Here is a 20153-nt window from a genome sequence, read left to right as displayed (position 1 = left end):
TGGTTGGACAGGAGCCAGCTGGCTTCCCGGGGACCAGTCCCCACCCCTCCCACCTCCAAAAGTCACCCCGACTTTGCTCCCCTGTGACACCCAGGGCCCCTCCCAGCCACCCTCAGCCTCCCCGTGGCCGAGGCAGCTGGTGTGGGGGAGGCCCATGGGACCCCAGGAAGACATGGAAAATAGGGTGATTTTTCAGTTCCTTCAGCCTGCCTGTTGAAAAAATACGCACAGCAAAGAAGTCACCTCAAATTATTTTTTTCAAAAGGCATAAATAAAATAAATTGTTCTTCTTTATTTGTGGCTGTGCTGGGTCCTCGCTGCTGTGGTTGTCGAGGGTGGGGGCTGCCCTCGGGCTGCAGCGTGAGGCCCCTCGCTGTGCTGGCCCCCCGTGTTGCGGAGCACAGGCTTCCGGGCGCTCGGGCGTCAGCAGTAGTGGCGTGTGGGCTCAGGCGTTGTGGCACATGGGCTTAGCCGTTCCACGGCATGGGGGATCTTCCCGAACCAGGGATTGAACCCAGGTCTTCTGCATTGGCAGGCTGATTCTTCACCACCAAGCCACCAGGGAAGCCCCCTCAAACAGGCTTTTTACTTTGGTTCAATCCTCTGAAAGGCCCGGGAAGCACAGACAGGGACAGCCAAGGGCCGAGGTCACACAGTGCTGCGAGCTGTGTGCTGGGATCTGACCCCAGGCTGCATACCCCTTAAAGGCTGCCCTTCGTTCCAACCTAGACTCAAATTCCAGTCGGTGCAGGGGCAGGGCCTGAACAGGACAGTGAAACAAGAGCATCCCTCAGTGACTAAAGGTCAAGATTCAGAACCAGGAAACAATTTTGCTTAATTGAGAGGCCTTGTAGACTACTGGTTAGAGGCACGGTGACCCAGATGGGCCTTTGATCCACATCACTTAGTTCCTTCTGAGGCTCCATCATCTACTGTGTGCCTGTGGGCAAGTCACTTAACCTCTCTGTGCCTCCATCACCTCGTCTGTAATGTGCAGTTAATAACACTATTTATCTAGGTTGCTTTGAGTACGTGCATAAGTTTAATTTGCAGAGAGGGATGAGAACAGTAGATAAAGTGTGGGCTCCAAAAGTATTCACCCTCCTCCTTCGTATCTGTAAAAATGATGAGCCTAGAGATGGGCTCTGCGGTTGTACGATCCAGAGAGACGTCTCGGTGATGCAGTGATGGGGGTTCATCCTAAGGATGCCAGTGCAAGCGAGAGAATAACGGAACTAGGCTCCATGGCCAAGCACGGGGAATCCAAATAGTGGCAAGACTTCATGGGGAGAACGGGACCTGGGGAGGAGCAGGACTCAGGAGACAGGACTGGGCTGAAGCCCAAGGATTCCTGAGCGCTGGGCAGCAGACTTTGCGGGCATCCTTCCTCCACAGGCCCACCAGGAGCCAGCCTCGACGAATGCACTCCCCATGCCAGGTTCTCTAGGGGTCCTCCTGCCACTTCCTGCTGCCAGCTGCCCCCTGCTCCCCAGTTTTTACCCTGGATGTCATTTATCTCCCCCTGGATGGTATGTGAATCTCCATACCCCTTAGAACTTGCAGTGGTGGTGTGTGAGGACTACTTCCAGCTGCCAGCCTCTGCATGCCTGTGTGCCCAGGGGCAGCTGGAATTCTGGGGAATTAACACCTACTAGAAGCAGCCCTCATCCAACAGCTAACAGGAACTGCTGTGTAAATACCCCAGTGGGAACTTGACCAAGCATTCCTCCCCATTTTGGAAAAATCACGGCACCCCGAGGTGATGTTGCCTGCAGTGTTTGCATCACCAATAAATCACCACTGGGTCAATTCGCATGTCTGGCTGTATTATGTTCAAAAAGATTCTTCCTGGGCATATGAAATTGTCAAACACACATTCAGTTTACTATTACCTTCCAATCCAAACTTGTCCATTGTAAGCAGCACAAATACCTAACTCTTTGTTTATATCATTCTTGTATAACTGTCCAAATCTATTTCTATTGAAATACATATTATTATGTTTCCTTTTATTTATTCCTTTATAGCTAGGACATCTTATTATTAATTCATTCTGAACATTATGCACATACTTGAGTTATAGTTTCAATTTTATTTAGAGAGATGAATGGACTGTCACAAAATAATTGTCATGAGAAGGGAGTGTTGGTGCTGAAAGAGGGGACGAGTTCTCTTGATGTAGGTGGCCTCTGAGGCTCCTTCTGGCTTTGGTTCCTTTTATGTCTAAGGATCAAACTGTGTTTGGGGATACCAGGTCTTCTCCTCTTTGTAGCAACAAAAAGGTGATTTTAACTAAAAATAGAGTTGTCATATGATCCAGCAATCCCACTCCTGGGCATATACCCAGACAAAAAGATACTGTAATTCAAAAAGATACTGCAGTGTTCACAGTAGCATTATGAATAGTCAAGGCATGGAACCAACCTAAATGTCCATCGACAGATGAATGGATAAAGAAGATGAGGTACATATATGCAATGGAATGCTACTTAGCCATAAAAAAGGATGAGATAATGCTATTTGCAGCAACTTGAGTGCAACTAGAACTAACTGGAGTTCTTCAAAAAGAAGAAAGACAAATACTATATGCTATCACATACATGTGGACTCTAAGATATGACACAAATGAATCTGTCTACAAAACAGACTCATGGACATAGAAATCAGACTTGTAGTGGCTGAGGGGGCGGGGGTTGAGGGAGGGCTGGAGTAGGGGGTCGGCGTTAGCAGATGTATGCTTTTATGTATATAACGGATACACAACAAGGTCCTGCTGTTAGCACACAGAACTGTAATCCATGTCCTGTGTTAACCATAATGGAAAAGAATATTTTAAAAAAGAAAATATATAACATGTGTAACACAACCTTGTAAATCAACCATACTTCAATTTTAAAAATCTTAAAAGAAAAAGAAGGTGATTTCAGACTTTCAGCTTCCAGAACTATGAGGCAATACATCTCTGGAAGTCTTTATGTAACATTATTTTTATTGTGATAAAATATTCATAACATTAAATTTACCATTTTAGCCACTTTTAAGTATTTGGTTTAGTGGCATTAAATACATTCACACTCTCTTGCGATCATCATTACCATCCATCTCCAGAAGTGTTTTTCATCTGGCAGAACTGAAACTCTGCACTTATAAAACCATAATTCCCCAGTTCCCCCTGCCTCCAGACCCTGGCAACCACGATCCTACTTTCAGTCTTTAAATTTAACTGCACTAATAATCTCATCTGAGTGGAACCACACTGTATTTGTACCTGGCTTCTGTCAGTTAGCATAATGTCTTCAAGTTTCATCTAGGTTGTAGGCTGTGTCAGAATCTCATTCCTTTTCAAGGCTGAATGACATTCTATTGTAAGGCTAGAATTCATTTTGTTGATCCATTCAACTGCCAGTGAGCATTTGGGCTGTTTCCACCTTTTCGCCTTTGTGAGTGATGCTGCATGAACATGGGTGCATTATACAAATACCAGCTGGCATCCCTGCTTTACTTCTCATGGGTATATTCCCAGAAGTAGAACTGCTGGATCACATGGGAATCCTGAGGAAGGCATGGCAATCCACTCCAGTATTCTTGCCTGGAGAACCCCATGTACAGAGGAGCCTGGTGGGCTACAGCACATAGGATCGCAAAGAGTTGGACATGACTGAAACAGCTTAGCATGCACACACGCACGGAACCCTATGCTTAATTTTTTCAGGAAATGCAGTACTGTTTTCACAGAGGCTGCACCATTTTACATCCCCAAATTCTGTTATTTCAAGCCGCTAGTTTCAGGCCCTTGGCTTTGGTAGTCCAGGAAGTCAAAACAAGTCTCTACTATGTGTCAGGCACTGGGCTTTGGGAATATGACGGTGTGTGGTCAGGCCATTCAAGGTGGCGGTTCTCTTGGGACTTCTCTGGCAGTCCAGTGCTTACGGCTTTGCCTGCCAATGCAGGGGGGGTGCAAGTTCAATCCCTGGTTGGGGAGCTAAGATCCTACAGGCCTCACCGCCAAAAAATCAAAACAAAACAGAAGCAATAGTGCAACAAATTCAATAAAGATTTTAAAAATGGCCCACAACAAGAGTCTTAAAAAAACAAGGCAAGATGGCTGTTCTCTTGTTCTCTGTACGCCGCCTCCCTTGCTCCACCAGCCCCCGCTTCAGCTGCACCTATGCACGAGACCATGTCGGTGCCTGCCCTCTGCCCCAGCCAGGGATGGTTCTAATCCTGACGGCAGAAGGGCTCCAGGGGCTAGTTTATTAAACGGAAACACCTGGATGATTATTAACCTGACGGGTCGTGAGGGGCGTGCCCAAGAGGCTGGTTTCCCTGGTAACCAATGAACCCACGTGACATTGGTTCCTCCAATCAAGGGCAGCCTCTCTCCTCTCTCTCCCCCCCCCCCCCCCCCAGTGGTGAAGAGCGCCGCCATGTTGCGCTGGCCCCTTGCTGAATGAAGTGGTGTTGTTGCCTCAGGACACTTTTCTCTTGACGTGTGAGGTCCCCTGTCGCATAACCATTGACGTCTCTCTGTCTCCAGGTTTAAGGCTGGGCAACTTCAAGGCTCACTCACAGTTGGCCGTAAGAGGCTGAGGAAACTCATGAGTGCGTAGGCATCGGGAAGTGAGGACGGGGCCGGAAAGTTGTGGGGGTGACCTGAGGTGGCGTCCACTAGCACGAGGGGCCCTGCGTAGCTGGCTGCCACGAGAGGCATCTTTCTCTTCCGTGAGATTGAGTGTCCTGTTCAATTCAGAGTCTCATTCCAGTTTAAAGGTGGCAGCTCCGCGCTCGGGGCTCCTCTGACTGCCCGGGGTTGGCTGAATGCAGGCGAAAGGCGAGGACCAAGTATGTCACATACTTGGGGGTTACCTGGTCGGGTAAGACAACCCCATACCCCAAACACCGGCCTCAGTCGGGCCACAGGAGTGGGCAGAGCAGCAATGTAGGGGGCCGGGACCACGGCTACATGCTGGCTACAATGCGTTACAACAGGTGTGAGACGTTACAAGATGTAACCAGAGTCTTCGAGCACCACAACCACTGTTCTGGGTCTAGAACAGCCGTGTGTGACCTACGGGACCCCCTTGGACATGGATTGCTACTAAGGCCCATGAAGTCCAGGAATGGGCCATTAAAAATACCAAACACTGGCTTTTCCACCTGCTTTACAAACTCTGTCACTGCCAGGCTGTTTAAAAGAGCACTTAAACATTGAGAGGGGAATTTGCTCTCAGCACGTGGACCAGGAGGCTGACTTGAGCCCTGTGAGCTATCACTGAGCATCCCATGATCATCGTCCCAGCACCCACGCCGTGTTAACCCAGAACTGTAGTCAACATCATCTGAGCTCAACTGTCAATACCAAAGGATCGTTGCCAACCAAGAACGACCTTTTGCCCTTCAAATGGGATCTGCCCCCTGTTGAGCCTGAGACTGGCAGGTAAGTCCCTCTGGTTTGTCTTTGTTGCCTCCTGAGGAATAGGATTAGAAAGGGGTTTACAGATTTCACTTTTCCTCTCCCTGGCCCCACCTAAGGCTGCGACAGTAATTAACCTGGGCGCCTACTGGAGAAAACCAGCTTCCCTGGTGTCTCAGTGGTAAAGAACCAGCCTACCAATGCCAGAGTTGCAAGTTCGATCCCTGGGTTGGGAAGATCCCCTGGAAAAGGAAATGGCAACCCAGCCCGGTATTCCTGCCTGGGAATTCCCACGGACAGAGGAGCCTGGCGGGCTCCAGTCCATGGGGCTGCAAAAGAGTTGGACACAACTGAGCGACTAAACAACTACTGTGGTGCGTTGTTAAACCAGTATTCAGCGCTGGCTGTGGGGACCGAGGGTGCACAGGCAGTTCGGTCCTGCAGGCAGGACGGACACACAGGCAGGTGAGGTTATCTCAGCGCTGCAGCTGCTTGTCGCTGTATGTCGCTTCATGGCCCTGATCTTCCCTGTGTTGTACCTGTTGAACATCTTACATTTCTTCCTTGGTCTGAGTGGAGGGAATCTGTTCACAGACTGGGCGACAATGCTGGCCTCACTGCTGGGTCCATAGCGAGATGCTGTTGTGGCTGTCTGCTGGACTTCAAAGAAAAATTGACCCAATGAGCACCTGGATTACTGGTGATGCTTCCTAGCTGCTGGTGTCTGGATTGCATTTGTGCTGTTTGATTGCGGTGCCCTTCACCTGACCCCAGGGATATCAGGGAAGAGGAGCAGATCAGCATTGTAAGGGCCGTACGGAGGATGTAGGGGAGACTTGTATGGTGAGGCCACTCAAGATGGCTGTTCTCTTGCTTCCTGTCCATCTCCTGCTTGGCCAGCCCCTGCTTTACTCACATGACCACCCAATCCTCTTCAATTACAGGGCTTCACTGGTCCCTAGTAACTGGTGAGCCCACCTACGTCACTTCCCTCCACAAAGGCCAGCCTCCTCCTTCTCTGAGTAGCTGGAGATTCCTGCTGTGTCCTGCTCCCTGTTGGACTCACATGGCCTCAGGATGGGTTGTGTGAGATCGCCTGTCCAGTGAATCACTGACGTCTCTGCCACTGTCTCTGACTCCTTCTTTGGCCTGAAGATCGAGTGATGACAAGGCTCACAGACTTTGGGGTGCAGTCCAATAGGTGGTAAACCTGGCAGACCACGGCCTTGCCCTCATGACGTTTATCTGCTGATTGTAAAGACAGCAGATAAATGAGCAACATGACGTCAGGTGGTGAGGAGTGCTACAGAGAGAGACAGCACAGCTGGGGGTATGGAAGTTGGGGAGAGCAAGTCCCCTCACTCCAACCCAATCTCCACGCCCCACTGGGGTCCCCTCTCTCCTGCCTGACCTTGGATTCGGTCAGGACACAGACAGTCTACAAAGAGGGTGTGCATGCCAGTTAAGGCCAAGTGCCCACGGGGCAGTGATGGGGCTGGCAGGGGGGATCGAGAGCCTTCTTTAAACCCCGGGGGGTGAGGATCCTGAGGGCACCCCACTGAGGAACAGTGGGTGCTGGGAGAGTCACGGGCCTCAGGGTGACATTCCCTCTTCTCGGTCTGGCTTGGCCAGCCCTCTGATCATCCCAGTTGCCCAGCCCAGGCCCTCCCCATCGTAGGCCACCCTGGAGATGCATTAACCTGTTTGCAGGTCTTCTTGAAATACCACGACAGTGCGTTGTGCCTGGTCCCCTTCTGCTTAGAACTGTCCTCCTAACTCGGCTTCCCAGGCTCATTTCTCACCATCTCTGAGGACTTTGACTCTTCCCTGGAGCCTTTCCGGATGGTCCAGGCCCGGATAGGTCCCCTCCCTGACACTGCTCCCTCAGACAGAGCTTGGCACCAAATCCATGCCTAATAAATATTTGTTGAATGGATGGATGGATGGGTGCTGGACCCTGCCAAACCACCTTCCTGTCCTTGGTTTTTTGTTTTGTTTTTTTTTTCCTACCAGGGTCACTGAGATTTGCATCTGTCTGCCTCCCCCAGGGCTCAACGGACCACACCAGTGAACCCAGCATGCCCCTGGGCCTGGCAGCTGGATGGCTGATGCTTGCAAAGCAGGCATCTTCTTGCTCGACCGCCTGACCACCCTGGCGCGGCCGAATCTGAAAGCTAATGACATTATTGTGCAGAGACACAATGTCTGTGGGCATTTGCTGACCCGGCCTTTGGTGTGGGCTTAATCCTGCATTCTCCCCTCACTGTCCACGGGGACGCAGCGGTCACCCATCTTGGCACGGGCACTTTTGGGGAAGGTATAAATGTCACCTCCCGCTGGAAGGCTCCACGGGCACTCTCAGGGACTGGTGTCACTGGTAAGAATGGCTGTCTTGCTTGTCTTGCCTTTTGCTCTCATCCTGCTCCCTGATGGAAAGGGTGGGAGACCTGGGTTCGAATCCAGAGGCTACTGCTTTCTGACCAGGTGACTTTGGGGCCAAGACCTCAAGGCGCTGAGCCTCAGTTTTCTTTTCTGTGAAATGGGGAGAGGGGCCGGGGTCCTAAAACCTCCTTTGCCGTGGGGCTCAGAGACAATGTAGGTGAGTGGTCCAGCGTGATGCCTGGCATGGAGCGTGTACTTTGACGATGCTCTTTACTGATACTAAACGGTCCGTCAGCATCTTCGTTTTGCCAGCGGAGAAGAATATGACTGAGGGTTTGTGAGTGGAAGGAATAAATCCATGGAAGGTTCAGCTTCACTTCTAGGGCGGTGAGTCAGTTCTCTCCACACCCACAAACCTGCGCGGGACACCTGCTCTGTGTCCTGCCTTGGGACAGATAGGAAGCGGCCGCCCGTCTCAGGGAAGCTCCCAGCCACAGGTGACTAAAGCTGGGTGGAAAGGACCCTAGTGAAGCCATAATCGCTGCTGTGTGCTGAGCACTGAGTGGGTTCCAGGAACTCTCAAGTGGTTTTCTGTGTTCTATACTTGGATCGTCACAACCTGTCTGTAGACGTGACCAGGTGCCATCCTGTCCCCACTTTACAGAGCAGGAAACTGAGGCACAGAGGGGACACCCTTGTCAGGGGTTGAAGCTGGTAAGCGGCAGAGGCAGCACCTGAGCTGAACCAACTGAGCTTAGCCTTCAGTCTGAGGACGCCAATGGTGGAGGGCAGTAATGTGGGGCCTTGGGCACAGGGACAGACCCAGAGGGCTGCTTTCCTAGGGGAGAAGGGCAGGTCTAGCTCCCAAGCTGTTTAGTTGAATGTTCTCTTTTGGGGGAACATCCTGGCCTGGCCTGTGGTGTGGAAGGAGCTTCTGGAAGCTAGATGTTACCTCTGGAGAAGGAGACAGGTTCCCCTCCACACTGGGAAGACGCAGGCTGGGTTCTCTGCCCCTTCTGTGGGAAGGGAGGAGACACTTGACCGTTGTCCATACTTTTCTGACGTTCTCGATCATTAAGAAGCTGTCCTGCTGCTGATCAGTGTCTGAAGTTGTGTTATACTCATGTCTTTGCTTCCTGAGCTCCATAATAGATGTATGTACTAATCGTGGGGGGCGGATAAGACCAGTAGGGGAGAGGAGCGTTCTGGGGTCCGGGTGGTGGGGAGGCAGTCAAGGAGGATGTTGGGGCGGGGGCAGGGGGTCCGGGGAACTTTGTGAGACTGCAGATTGGGAACTACACCCTGGCCAAGCATGGCCGGGGCGTGAGTTTCCTCTGCTTATGCTGTTTTCTTTTAATCAAGAAATTTCTGCATAATATTGATTGATGTATAAGAAATTGAGGTATAGTAGCATCAATTGTCTGGGGCCACGTGGGCCCCCAGTCATGTTCTAGTTTCTCACTTTATTTTTTAGTACACCTCATTTCTTTGTCCCCTCTTGGAGCCGGCCTGGATGCAAAGAAGCAAAGCTAGTGACGAACATTCAGGCAGACGCTAGCCGTCCCCACTGCCCTAGGAGAACCTGAAACCAGGCAGGGAGACACAGAATAGGAGGTGGGGCTGGAATGATGTGGCTCAGGCCCCCCAGTGAGGGAGCCGAGGGCCTGGAGGGGTCCTCACTGCTGCTTCCCCCATGCCTTCCAGGTCACTCCTGCACGGGACAGCCCACCATGGCCTCAGACCACCAGACCCAAGCGGGCAAGCCGCAGCCCCTCAACCCCAAGGTGGGTACCACGTCAGGGGATGGGGTGGCAAGTGCAGAGTCTCTCTAAGACTCAGTTTTCCTTCTATAAATTGGGATTTGTGGCTTCTTTTCTGGGGTCCCTCTCTCTGGGCCGTAGTCTCCCCAACTTGCACAGTGGAGGAGGGTGCTAGAAGGCTCCTTCCCAGCCCACAGCCAGCATATTTCTGACTCTGGAGACTCAATTTTCTCTGCCTTACCCTGAACCCCATTGCCCAAGAGGGGTCCCCAAAGCTGGGGTGAACCCTCAGCCCAGTCTAAGAGGGGGTTTGTGAATGGGTGGTGGGGTGGGCTTCACACCTGCTGTGTGACCTGGACCAGTCACTTCACCTCTCTTAGCCTCAGGTTCCTCCTAAAAATGGGGAGAGTTGGACTCAGTGCCTAAGATATCTGTGAAAAGGCAAAGAAACAGGCTCAGCCCCCTCTGCTTCGGGGGCTCCAGGCTTGGATTCCATCCTAGAACTGCTTTTTGTCTGACTTGGGACCCAGCTTGCTCCATTCTGCCCCCAAAGGGGCTTACTTTCTGGAAGACAGATACATAAATAAACTAGTAAATACATAATTTCAAGGAATGAGAAGTATTAGGAAGAAACAGAAAGAGTAGGGTCCTTCAGAGTCAGGGTGAACAGGGAACATATTAGCTAAGGTCAGGGAGGACCCCTCAGAGGAGGTGACATGGAGCAGAAGCCCCGGTCAGGGTGGGGAGCACTGAAAATCGGGGCGTGGGGTGGGGAGTGTTCAGGCGGAGAGCATGGTGAGTGCAGAGGGCCAGGAGTCGGAGTGAGCTGGGTGAGCTTGAGCAGCAAGAAGGCCAGTGGGACGTGGCTTGGAGCCACCAGCCGGTCAGTTTCAAATGGGAGCCGCTGACGGCGTTTGATGCTTCCTGGTAGCCATGTTGGACTTCCCAGGTGGCTCAGTGGTAAAGAATCTGCCAGCCAATGATGGAGGCTCAAGTTCGATCCCTGGGTTGGGAAGATCCCCTGGAGAAGGGAATGGCAACCCACTCCAGTGTTCTTGCCTAGAGAATCCCACTGACAGAGGAGCCTGGCAGGCTGCAGTCCATGGGGTCGCAAAAGAGTCGGACACAACTTCGTGACTAAACAACAAGTAGCCATGTTAACAAAGTAAGAAGAAACAAGGGAAATTAGCTTTTGTATATTTTATTAAACCCAATATATCCTAATGTATAGTCAGTAGAAAAATTGTTAGAGGACTATGTTACATTCTTTTTTTCATACTAAATCTTCAACATTTGATGTGTATTTGAAACTTACAGCACATTTTAATTCAGATTAGTTGCATATGTTCAGTATACATCTAGTGGTTGCTGAATTGGACAGTGCAAGTTGAAAGGATTAGGTAATACATAAAATTTTAGCATCCATCTGTGGATAAATAGCAACAATAATAATAATACTGAGCTCCTGGGCTGTCTGAGACCTTTCAGATCCATGGGGAGGCTGTCCTTCTTCACCTTCCTTAGCCTGCAACCCTTGTCTCCCAGGCCAGGGTGGTCATAACACACTAGTCCTCGACTCTCATGTTCTGGATTCTTCTCAGTAACCCTGCAAAGTTGGCATGATTCCCCATTTCACAGTCAGGGCAGCTGAGGCTCAGAGCGATCGTGTGGCTTTCTCAGGTTGCCCAGCTGGATGCAGAAGAGGAGATACTGGAGCTCAGATCTCCTGACCTATCCATGGTCGAGTCAGTGAGCATCAAGCCTGAATTGAGCCCATGGAATCTGAGCCCTACTGGGCCTCCCTCCCCTGGCTTTATCTGCTTTGTGTGGCTAATCCCTGGCCTGGGAGAGAGGGGCATGTTGACCCAGCAAGTGCTGAGCATGTAGATTCTCCAGCTGCCCTTCCTGGGAGCCAGCTGCCCTGAGCCCAGCTCTTCAGCCAGAGGCAGCTCCCAGGGGAAGTGCATCTGACCCTGAGTTCTCTTTGCAATCATGAAAGGTGACAGCTGCCCCCTGTCCCCACCTGCTTCCCAGTTAGCACTGGCTATGAAGCTGCAGGCAGTCCTTTGATTTTGCTGAGCTTCATTTTTCCTGGTGGGGATTCTGCCAGCCCGTCCCTGGGCTGATGAGGACCAGATGAGGCAAGCGGGGTGAAGTCTTCTTAAGAGGTATCCCGAGAGGGAAGAAAGCCTGTGGAACCAATGGGGGCTTAAGAGAAGAGCACGGGTGTGTGTGGTTTTGTGGGTGGAGTGTGGGTGCAGGCTGGTATTGACAAGGGCCGGAGAAGCTTGAGCAGCATGGCTTACCTAGCATTGTGCTATTCCTACTCTGGTCCACAGACCAGTGGTACCAGAACAGTGCTCTAACGGAGACAGCATCAGACAGGCCTGGGCTGCAAGTTCAGCTCTGCCACTCACCCATGTCCCTTAATTAATATGACTGTGCCTCCCACATGCAGAGCAAATATGGTATACTCACCACTATGCTCCTCTGAATCCTTCCAACAACCCCATGAGGTAGGTTCTGTCTTTATTTCCCATTTTACAGATGGGGAAATTGAGGTTCAGAGAGGTGAAATGCTGCCTCAGGGTCTCACAGCTGGTCATTGGAGCTGGGACTATCAGACTTTATGTTTGATTGGTGATTTCCAAGCATGGAACCCTTCAGCATCCTTCGAGGCTCTCTGAGTCCTCTCCCCACCCCTCTGCCCTGTTCTTCTCTTCCCAGTCATGATGAGGGTCTGACTCTCTCCTCCTGTTGCAGATCATCATCTTTGAGCAGGAGAACTTCCAGGGCCACTCACATGAGCTCAACGGGCCCTGCCCCAACCTGAAGGAGACTGGCGTGGAGAAGGCAGCCTCTGTCCTGGTGCAGGCTGGACCGTATGTACCTGGGTGGGGGAGGGCCTCACTCGGTCACGGGCTGACAGGTGAGGCGGCTGTACTGTGAAGCTGGAGGGATCTGTCCTGAGCTTCTAGACTGTGCAATCGGGGGACCAGAATTTGGGGTCTTGGCAGCCTTCGGAGAGAGCTTGTGTTTTAAAGTCAGATAGAGCTAGGTTTCAAATCCTGGTTTCACCACTTCTGTTTTGTTGGACCAGGAGCTTCCCTCTCTGGGCCGCAGATTCCTCCTCTGTAGGACGAGGCTAACCGTGTCCTCCTGGGGATGATGGGATGGAGCCCATGTGAAAAGCCTGACATCTGGGTCAGCCACTTCCTTGAGGCAGGGAGATGGCCACGGTGACTCCCAAGGACTTTGGCAGAGCTGCCAGTCTCTGACTCTGGGAGTGTCCTCACTCTGCTGGGAGGTCTGAAGCTGGATGTCCCAGCACAACCTTCAGGGTCCTGTCTTTGTGGTTCCCCAGTGGTTCCTTCTTTGCAAGAGCCTCCGGAATCAGAGGTGGCCACCAGTGACACCCAACCAACGGGTCAGTGAGTCTGGTGTGGGTCCTGGGTGACCTGCCCCATACCTCAAGGTTCACAGGGCATTGTGCAGAGAGTGATGACCCTACTTGAATCAGAGTCTGCTGATGGACAACACAACCAAAGGAATGGCCCCACCCAGCCCCGCTAACCTGATGCACTCAGGACACCAGTGTGCTTAGGACCATGTCTTCCTGGACAGCTAAGGTTTTGACCATTGAAGAACCACATCTGATTTTCTTTTTTTAGTATTTGGATGGGAGAATTTCTCAAATAGACTTTACACTTCTCTGCTTTCTTTTTTAAAAATTATCTGATGTTTATATTGTTCATTGTTTAACATTAAGGAGAAATGGTTTAGTGCAAAAAAAAACAAAAAACCCATATGACTCTAGTCTTACTACTCAGAAGTAACCACGAAGATTTTGATTTTTGTCTGTATATACTTAGATTTTTCTCTGTATGTATTTCACCAAATATATATTAGAAATAGATTTAATCAGAAGTCAGATCATGCTTTACAAACTCTTTTGTAACTCATTTTGAAGACTTTGCAAGATACCTCAAATTCTCTCTGTGTCATTAAGGAGCATTTTATGTCAATGTTTTTGAAAGAGCTGTTTGGAGATAAATCTGCATCAGAGTCTCAGAAGGGGGAGGCTTTGACGTGCATGTTCTTGGGCCCCCCTCCCTGCCCCATTGAATCAGACTCTTGGGGTCTGGAGCCCAGGAATCTACATTTCACAAACCCGCCTGGTGATGTTTCTGCCCAGTTAGGCTTGAGACCCTGTGTCCTAGCTCATGATTTTTCATGCCTTTTTAATATTACATCACAGAATATTACCCAGTTTCCTCAACCAGGTCCTGCCGATTGGCTGTGTAAGTTGTTTCTATTATTTGATGTTATAAACAACGCCATGATGAACAGCCTTACCCTTATGTCTGCAGCCTCTCAACAGGCGTTTTCTAAGGACACGTGACCTAAAGCAGAATTGCCAGATCAAGAGGGCAGGCATTCTCTTCTTCTAAAAGCAGCAAGAAACACTATCTCCCTTCCCTTAAGGACTTAGATCATTGTTCTGAATGGCTGTTACTGTGCCAGGCTGGATTGTTAGCCTTTGCGATGAAGCGCCCCAGAACACCAGGCATCATGAAATCGTGCCGCCTTTTTCTGACTGTCCCCTTTCCTCTATTAGCCACGCCCCGTTGGAAGGCAATCCTTCCCTTTAAGGTACTATTTCTCTCCTACTGTGGATCTAAGACTGTTGGTGTTCTGTCTGTACAAAATGAGTCCAGAGACCACCATCAGAAACAAAAGAGGAAACAGAGAGAATGGATTGGTATGAACAAGGTGTGTGAGCTTTAGAAGCAATGATGTTCTGGAGTCAGTCCTCAGTGGTGAAAGCCAACTGGGCACATTTCTTCCCAGCTCCGTGTGCGCTGACATCAGGTGGAGGGCGTGAAATCAGCCACGTATGGTGGGAGTATTTACACCATGGAAACTGGCAAGCTGGATTTGTTTTCTTTTTGAGAGCTCCTTGTTAATTCACCAGTATACCACTGGCCCCAGGACATGGGTTCTGTACATCTGTGCTTGTTGCTAGGTCGTCTTTTAGGCTTCCTTTATATTTCTTGATTGTGTTCCAGATGACTGGAGCCAGCACGGTGCTGGGTTTTGGATAACTGAGCTGACACTGCCTGTTGATTCGCTGTGCTTCGGTTTAGATGAGGCTGCTACTCATTGTGACGAGCTGGGCCACTGTGAACTCTGGGGCCTGAGGGAGGAGCCAGGGTCCCACCAGAGGAAGCCCGGAGGGAGCCTGACCTGCTGTCTCTCTGTGTCTCCACTGCAGCTGGGTGGGCTACGAGCAGGCCAACTGCAAAGGGGAGCAGTTCGTGTTTGAGAAGGGTGAGTACCCCCGCTGGGACTCGTGGACCAGCAGTCGGAGGACGGACTCGCTCAGCTCCCTGAGGCCCATCAAAGTGGTGAGCCCCCCGTCCCTCGTCGTCTTCCTCTCTTTGCCCCGCTTAGAGCCAGAGGTCTAGGGACTAGGAAGGAGCCTTCGCTTCTGGCATCATGCCCCCGGCCATGTGACCCTGCATAAGTTACTTCACCTCCCTAAGCCTCAGTTTCCGCATCTGCAAAATGGGGATATTAGTGTCTATGGCGTAGCCTGAGTGTGGCCGCAGTGCACAGCTTCAGGGACTTCAGGTTTCATTCAGAATGCTCCAGGGGCACCGTTCACATTCTAGTCTATGTGGATGGCGCAATTCAGTTCTATGCAACTCCTGTCACAGAGCAATTGCTCCCTAACGATTGCTGCTATAAATACTCAGAGAAATTCTGGGTTTTGGGGTGGAGGAGAAGGCAGCTTGTTCTTGTTCATAGCTCATGCCCCTGTGACCTTTCAGAGCTTCTCGGATCCTGATTCTTACTGGTGTGTGGTCTGCAAGGGCAAAGCGACCACTAATGCTCAGTTATGCTCCCAAACCTCCCCAGCCCAGCCTGCTTCCCCCCGGAGCTTGATGCAAAATCAAACAACATTGGATTTAGCATTCTATAGACCTGAGTTCCTTTGTTGACTCTAGTCCTCCTGGCTGTGTGTGTGACCTTGGCCAAGTCACTTTCTCTGAGTCTCAGTTTTCTCATCTGCCAAATAGCGTGAAAGTGTTGGTCGCTCATTCATGTCTGACTCTTTGGGACCCCCATGGACTGTAGCCCACCAGGCTCCTCTGTCCATGGAATTCTCCAGGCAAGCATACTGGAGTGGGTAGCCATTCCCTTCTCTAGGGGATCAACCTGACCCAGGGCTCGACCCTGGGTCTCCTGCATTGCAGGCAGATTCTTTACTGTCCGAGCCAAGAGTAGCTTAAAGAATGAACGCTAGACGGAGAAGAAGAATGTCAGAGGAACAGGAGAATGGGAAGATATGTGGAGATGAAGGAAAGCCAAAATATTGTGTCTTCTAGAGGCATGATAAGCCTATGTGTATGTATGTATCATGGCTACCATTTATTTTTAAAAAGGGGAGTTGAGGCTGTGGGAGGGAAAAGTGCCATTTCAGAGCCAAGTACGCCCCAAAGTGTAGAAGCTGGAGTGACTGTTTTGTGAAGGTAGCCCAGTATGATGACCACTGTCGCTGGCCAGTGCCATCAACACTCAAGCAGTAGGGGTCTTGGGCAGATGGCTGCAGGCAGAGCGTGCTGGTCCCAACTCCAGGGCACCCCGGGTGCCCTCACCCACACTCCCACTCCCCGTCCACAGGACAGCCAGGAGCACAAGATCACCCTGTATGAGAACCCTAACTTCACGGGGAAGAAGATGGAGGTGATAGACGATGACGTGCCCAGCTTCCACGCCCATGGCTACCAGGAGAAGGTGTCTTCCGTGCGGGTGCAGAGTGGCACGTGAGTACACACCCAGCCCTGGCTCTCCCTGCCCCGGGAGCCCGGACTCTGAGCTGCTGAGCCCTGCTCTGCCCCGAGCCCTGGGGGTCGTCGTATACATTCCCAACCTCAGCCTTCCCACTGGAAAATGGGCGTTGAAATCATCAGATGCAGGCACGTGGCTTTCAGTCCCTGAGGTTCCATCCTGACCTGCCTTATGGGCAACACCTTGCCTTTGAAAGAGAGAAGTCGTGGCATTAACCTCAGCTCCAAAGAGCAGGATAGTAAATGTTGGGTCGGGGCAGGGTAAGGCAGAGGTGAGGGGTGGGGGGAGATCAGAAGGCTTGGAATGAGTTGAGTGGTCTTTACAGAGCTGAGAGAGACAGGAAGTACAGCCCATGCTGGCCTTTTTCTGCATGCATTCCTGAGGTTGGAAATAGGAGGGGTCATTCTCCACCAAATTAAATTTCTTCAGTACATAAACCTCGGTCACCAGCATTGGGGAATTTCTCATTGTGAAAAATGTGGATTCTATGGGGAATCTGAAGATGGACTTTGGGCAGTGGTATGCTAGAGCATACCATCTTGTACCAGCTTGCAAAAGCTGACTTAACTTTTCAGAATTTAATGTGAGTTGGTTGCTTACATATGTACACCACAGAGATTGGAAAGTGTTACAAACAAGACTCCCCCCACCCCCCCACCTCCACACAGGCAGCAGCACTAGTTCACCAATACATACTGGCTTTCTGGGGCTTGTCAGACTCTCAGAGTCTGCACAGTTCTGCATTCCTGTGCCCTGTCACTCATTCATTGGTTCAGTTTGTCAAGTGATGTCATATGCCAGGCACCATGACAGGTGATCAGTAATTCAAGGTAGGTTAGAGAGACCTGGCCTCGGTCTTGTGTAGCTAAAGGTCTGCTTGGAGGCAACTGTTCATAATTAGGAATCCATGCAAATCTAGGCTTCTTCCTTAAAGAAGGGGCTCTTGAGCTGAGATCTCAAGAAAGTAGGAATTGTAGAGGTAAAGAGAAGGAAGGATGCTCCAGACAGAATAGCACGAGAAAACGTCCTGTGGTGGGAGGAGCCTGGTGAGTCCCCTGGGCTCTGCAAGGGACAGAGTGTCCGGGCTGCAGAGATACAGTGGCTGGAATGAGTGTGAGAGGCGAGCTGGAGGTGTTCACGGGGGCTGGCCGGGCAAGTTCGTGGGGGCCAGGCCTGTGTGATGCCTCCTGGGGAGAAGACTGTAACAGTCGTCAGGTGCCCAGTGAGAGATCCCCTAAATGGTGATGGCTTCAACTGGTGGAGGGATCACAGAGGGCTCCTGGGACCTCTGCTACTGCTCTTTGGCCTTGTTGGGGATTGGGCAAGAGGCCTGTCTCACTCTAAGCTTGAGTGAGCTTGAGATCACCGCTTCCTCTGATCCCGGTGTCAGGCCTGCCGTTAAAAGTTGCATCTGGGAATTTCCCTGGTGGTTCAGTGATTGAGACTTAGTCTTCCAATGCTGGGGGTGTGGGTTTGACCTCTGATCAGGGAGCTAAGATACCATAGGCCTCAGGGCCAAAAAACAGAAACATAAAACAGAAGCAGTATTATAACAAATTGAATAAAGACTTAAAAAACGGTCCATTTAAAAAAAAAAAACTTAAAAAAATAGTTGCTTCTGGAGGTAGCGAGCTCCGCATCCAGGGGAGGAAGAAAGCAGAGGCTGGACCTGGGAAGGGTGGTGGAGCTCTGCTCAGCATCCAGGTAGTGAGGGATGAGTGGGAGGCCCACCCTTCCTGGTGGCTGAGCCACCCCCTCGTCTCTCTCTCCTTCTGTGTCTCCTGACTCCCCCCGTGCCCTCCCCCAACCTCTGGCCCTGCAGGTGGGTCGGCTACCAGTACCCCGGCTACCGTGGGCTGCAGTACCTGCTGGAGAAGGGTGATTACAAGGACAGCGGTGACTTCGGGGCCCCCCAGCCCCAGGTGCAGTCCGTGCGCCGCATTCGGGACATGCAGTGGCACCAGCGGGGCGCCTTCCACCCCTCCAGCTAGTGCCCCTCCCTTGCCTCCTTCCCAGGGGCCTGGCCTCTGCCCAGCATCCCACCAGACATCCTGGAGAGTGAATAAAGTGTGACTTGCAACTTATCCGAGGCAGCGTCTTTTTATCGCCTGTGGAAGCCAGGGTGCTGCATGCTTGCATGCGTGTGTGTGTGTGTAAGGCAGACACAGAATGACGAGAGAACCCGAAAGTGACTGGGTGAGGGGTGGGACAACCTCACCGAGACGTCTCAGCTCTGCAGCTGCTTAGCTCTGTGACCTGCGGCACATTGTCCAGCCTCTGAGCCTCTGCTTCTTCATCTGTCTTACAACCCGCTTTGCCCCCTGAGTGACTGGCTTGGCTGACCTCTGAGTCATCCTTGTGTGGTTGCCAAGCGCAGTCATTCAGAGGCATGTGATGGTTGCTCCAGACCCTAAAAATGTACCCACTGCCTGCCGTTCCCACAGAATTGCCTTATCACCTTGAACCTGGGAGTTTATTTAAATCTGCCCAGTGGAGTCCCAAACCCTGTAATGCCCACCCGCATCCCAGAGAGAGGTCACAAAGACCTGTCTCTGTGTCTGCATTCTGTGGTCCCTTTGTTCACGCCTTGGTTGCGGTGGTCACTTACTGTAGCAACTGAGGGCTGGGTTCCTGCATCTTATGAGTCTGGATTCAATTGGCTGTTCTGGAGCCCTGCCCAATCATGGGACCTCAGAGCCTTCCTACCTGGAAAAATAGGGAAAAAATAGTGTCTCCCTAACAGGATTATAGCAAGGATAACGAGATAATCCAGGTGTTCTCTATATAAATGTTAAACACTGGTTGGTCTTCTGTAGTACGAATATCCGCTCCCAGAGAGCAGCTTCTTTTTACTTTGTCTTTGCTATCTTTTGATGTAGTAGTTTTAAATTTTGATGTGATTTAACATCAGTCTGCGCCTTTATGGTTTGTATCTGCCATGTCTGCCGTGTTTTCTTTAAGAAATTCTTAACCCCATTTGTCATGAGTATATTCTCTAAACTTTTTCCTTACAGGTTTTAAAGTTTTCCCATTTAAGCTCTCAGTTGTCCTGGAGTTTATTTTTGTGTATAGTATGTGGCAGGGACCTAATTTTTCATTTTTGATTTCTTTTTTCCCCACTTTGGATCACTGTTGTCCTGGAATAATTTATTGAGAGTCCGTTTTCCCCCCACTGTGGTGCAAAGTTGCCTCTTTGTCCCATAGTAAATTGTCACATATACAGAGGGTCTATTTATGGGCTCGTTTTTTCCTGTTCCTTTATTCTATTTGTGTATCTCTGTATTCTTACCGTATTACGTTAATAACCATTGCTATGTAATAAATCATGCAGTGTGCATGTGCATATGTATGCTTGCGTGCTCAGTCCTGTCCTACCCTTTGCCCTAAATCACTCTTCTTCTTCAAGGACATTTTAGACAAGCTTGCCCCTTTATATCTCCATATAAAATCATTTCCTCAAATCTAGAAAAATGGGAAACCCTATTGAATGAGCTAAAGAGGTTAATTACCATGAAGGTGGGAACTAATAAATGTTGCCAGCTTCGATTTGTTCATCCATTCTTCAACCAGCAGTCACCGAGCACCTGTTTTGTTCCTGGAATGGGCAGAGTAGGGGCTACAAAGGAAGGCAGACACAGACCCTGCCCCCAGGAAGCGTCCTCTCGGGGGGATGGCAGTAGCTTGAAGGAGAACCGTGGTGGTGGTAATGAGTTGAATGGTTTTCCCCCTCAAAGTTCATTATG

General features: G+C 50.7%; 1 protein-coding gene across 2 annotated transcripts; it reads left to right on the top strand.

Moving 5' to 3' along the window:
- The first annotated feature begins 4437 nt into the window (after nt 1-4437).
- On the top strand, nt 4438-18494 carry CRYBB2 (crystallin beta B2). Of its 2 annotated transcripts, none has more exons than XM_043901510.1 (6): nt 4438-5437; nt 9500-9579; nt 12319-12437; nt 14831-14963; nt 16243-16385; nt 18233-18494. In XM_043901510.1, the coding sequence occupies exons 2-6, from the start codon at nt 9526-9528 to the stop codon at nt 18399-18401; spliced, it is 618 nt and encodes a 205-aa protein (XP_043757445.1). In that variant the 5' UTR covers nt 4438-5437; nt 9500-9525; the 3' UTR covers nt 18402-18494. The 2 variants fall into 2 exon arrangements, with proteins under 2 accessions (XP_043757445.1, XP_043757444.1); XM_043901509.1 differs by lacking the exon at nt 4438-5437 and adding an exon at nt 7697-7790.
- The last annotated feature ends 1659 nt before the right edge of the window (nt 18495-20153 follow it).

This window comes from Cervus elaphus, chromosome 5 (assembly GCF_910594005.1).
Source record: "Cervus elaphus chromosome 5, mCerEla1.1, whole genome shotgun sequence".
Lineage (NCBI taxonomy): Eukaryota > Metazoa > Chordata > Mammalia > Artiodactyla > Cervidae > Cervus > Cervus elaphus.
This window is presented reverse-complemented; position numbering and strand designations above follow the sequence as displayed.

Bases quoted from the DNA above. Each gene is read 5' to 3' on its own strand.
- CRYBB2 (XM_043901510.1), top strand. From the start codon at position 9,526: ATGGCCTCAGACCACCAGACCCAAGCGGGCAAGCCGCAGCCCCTCAAC. The intron at 9,580-12,318 runs GTGGGTACCACG...CTCCTGTTGCAG, and splicing joins CGCAGCCCCTCAACCCCAAG to ATCATCATCTTTGAGCAGGA. The intron at 14,964-16,242 runs GTGAGCCCCCCG...CCCCGTCCACAG, and splicing joins CCCTGAGGCCCATCAAAGTG to GACAGCCAGGAGCACAAGAT.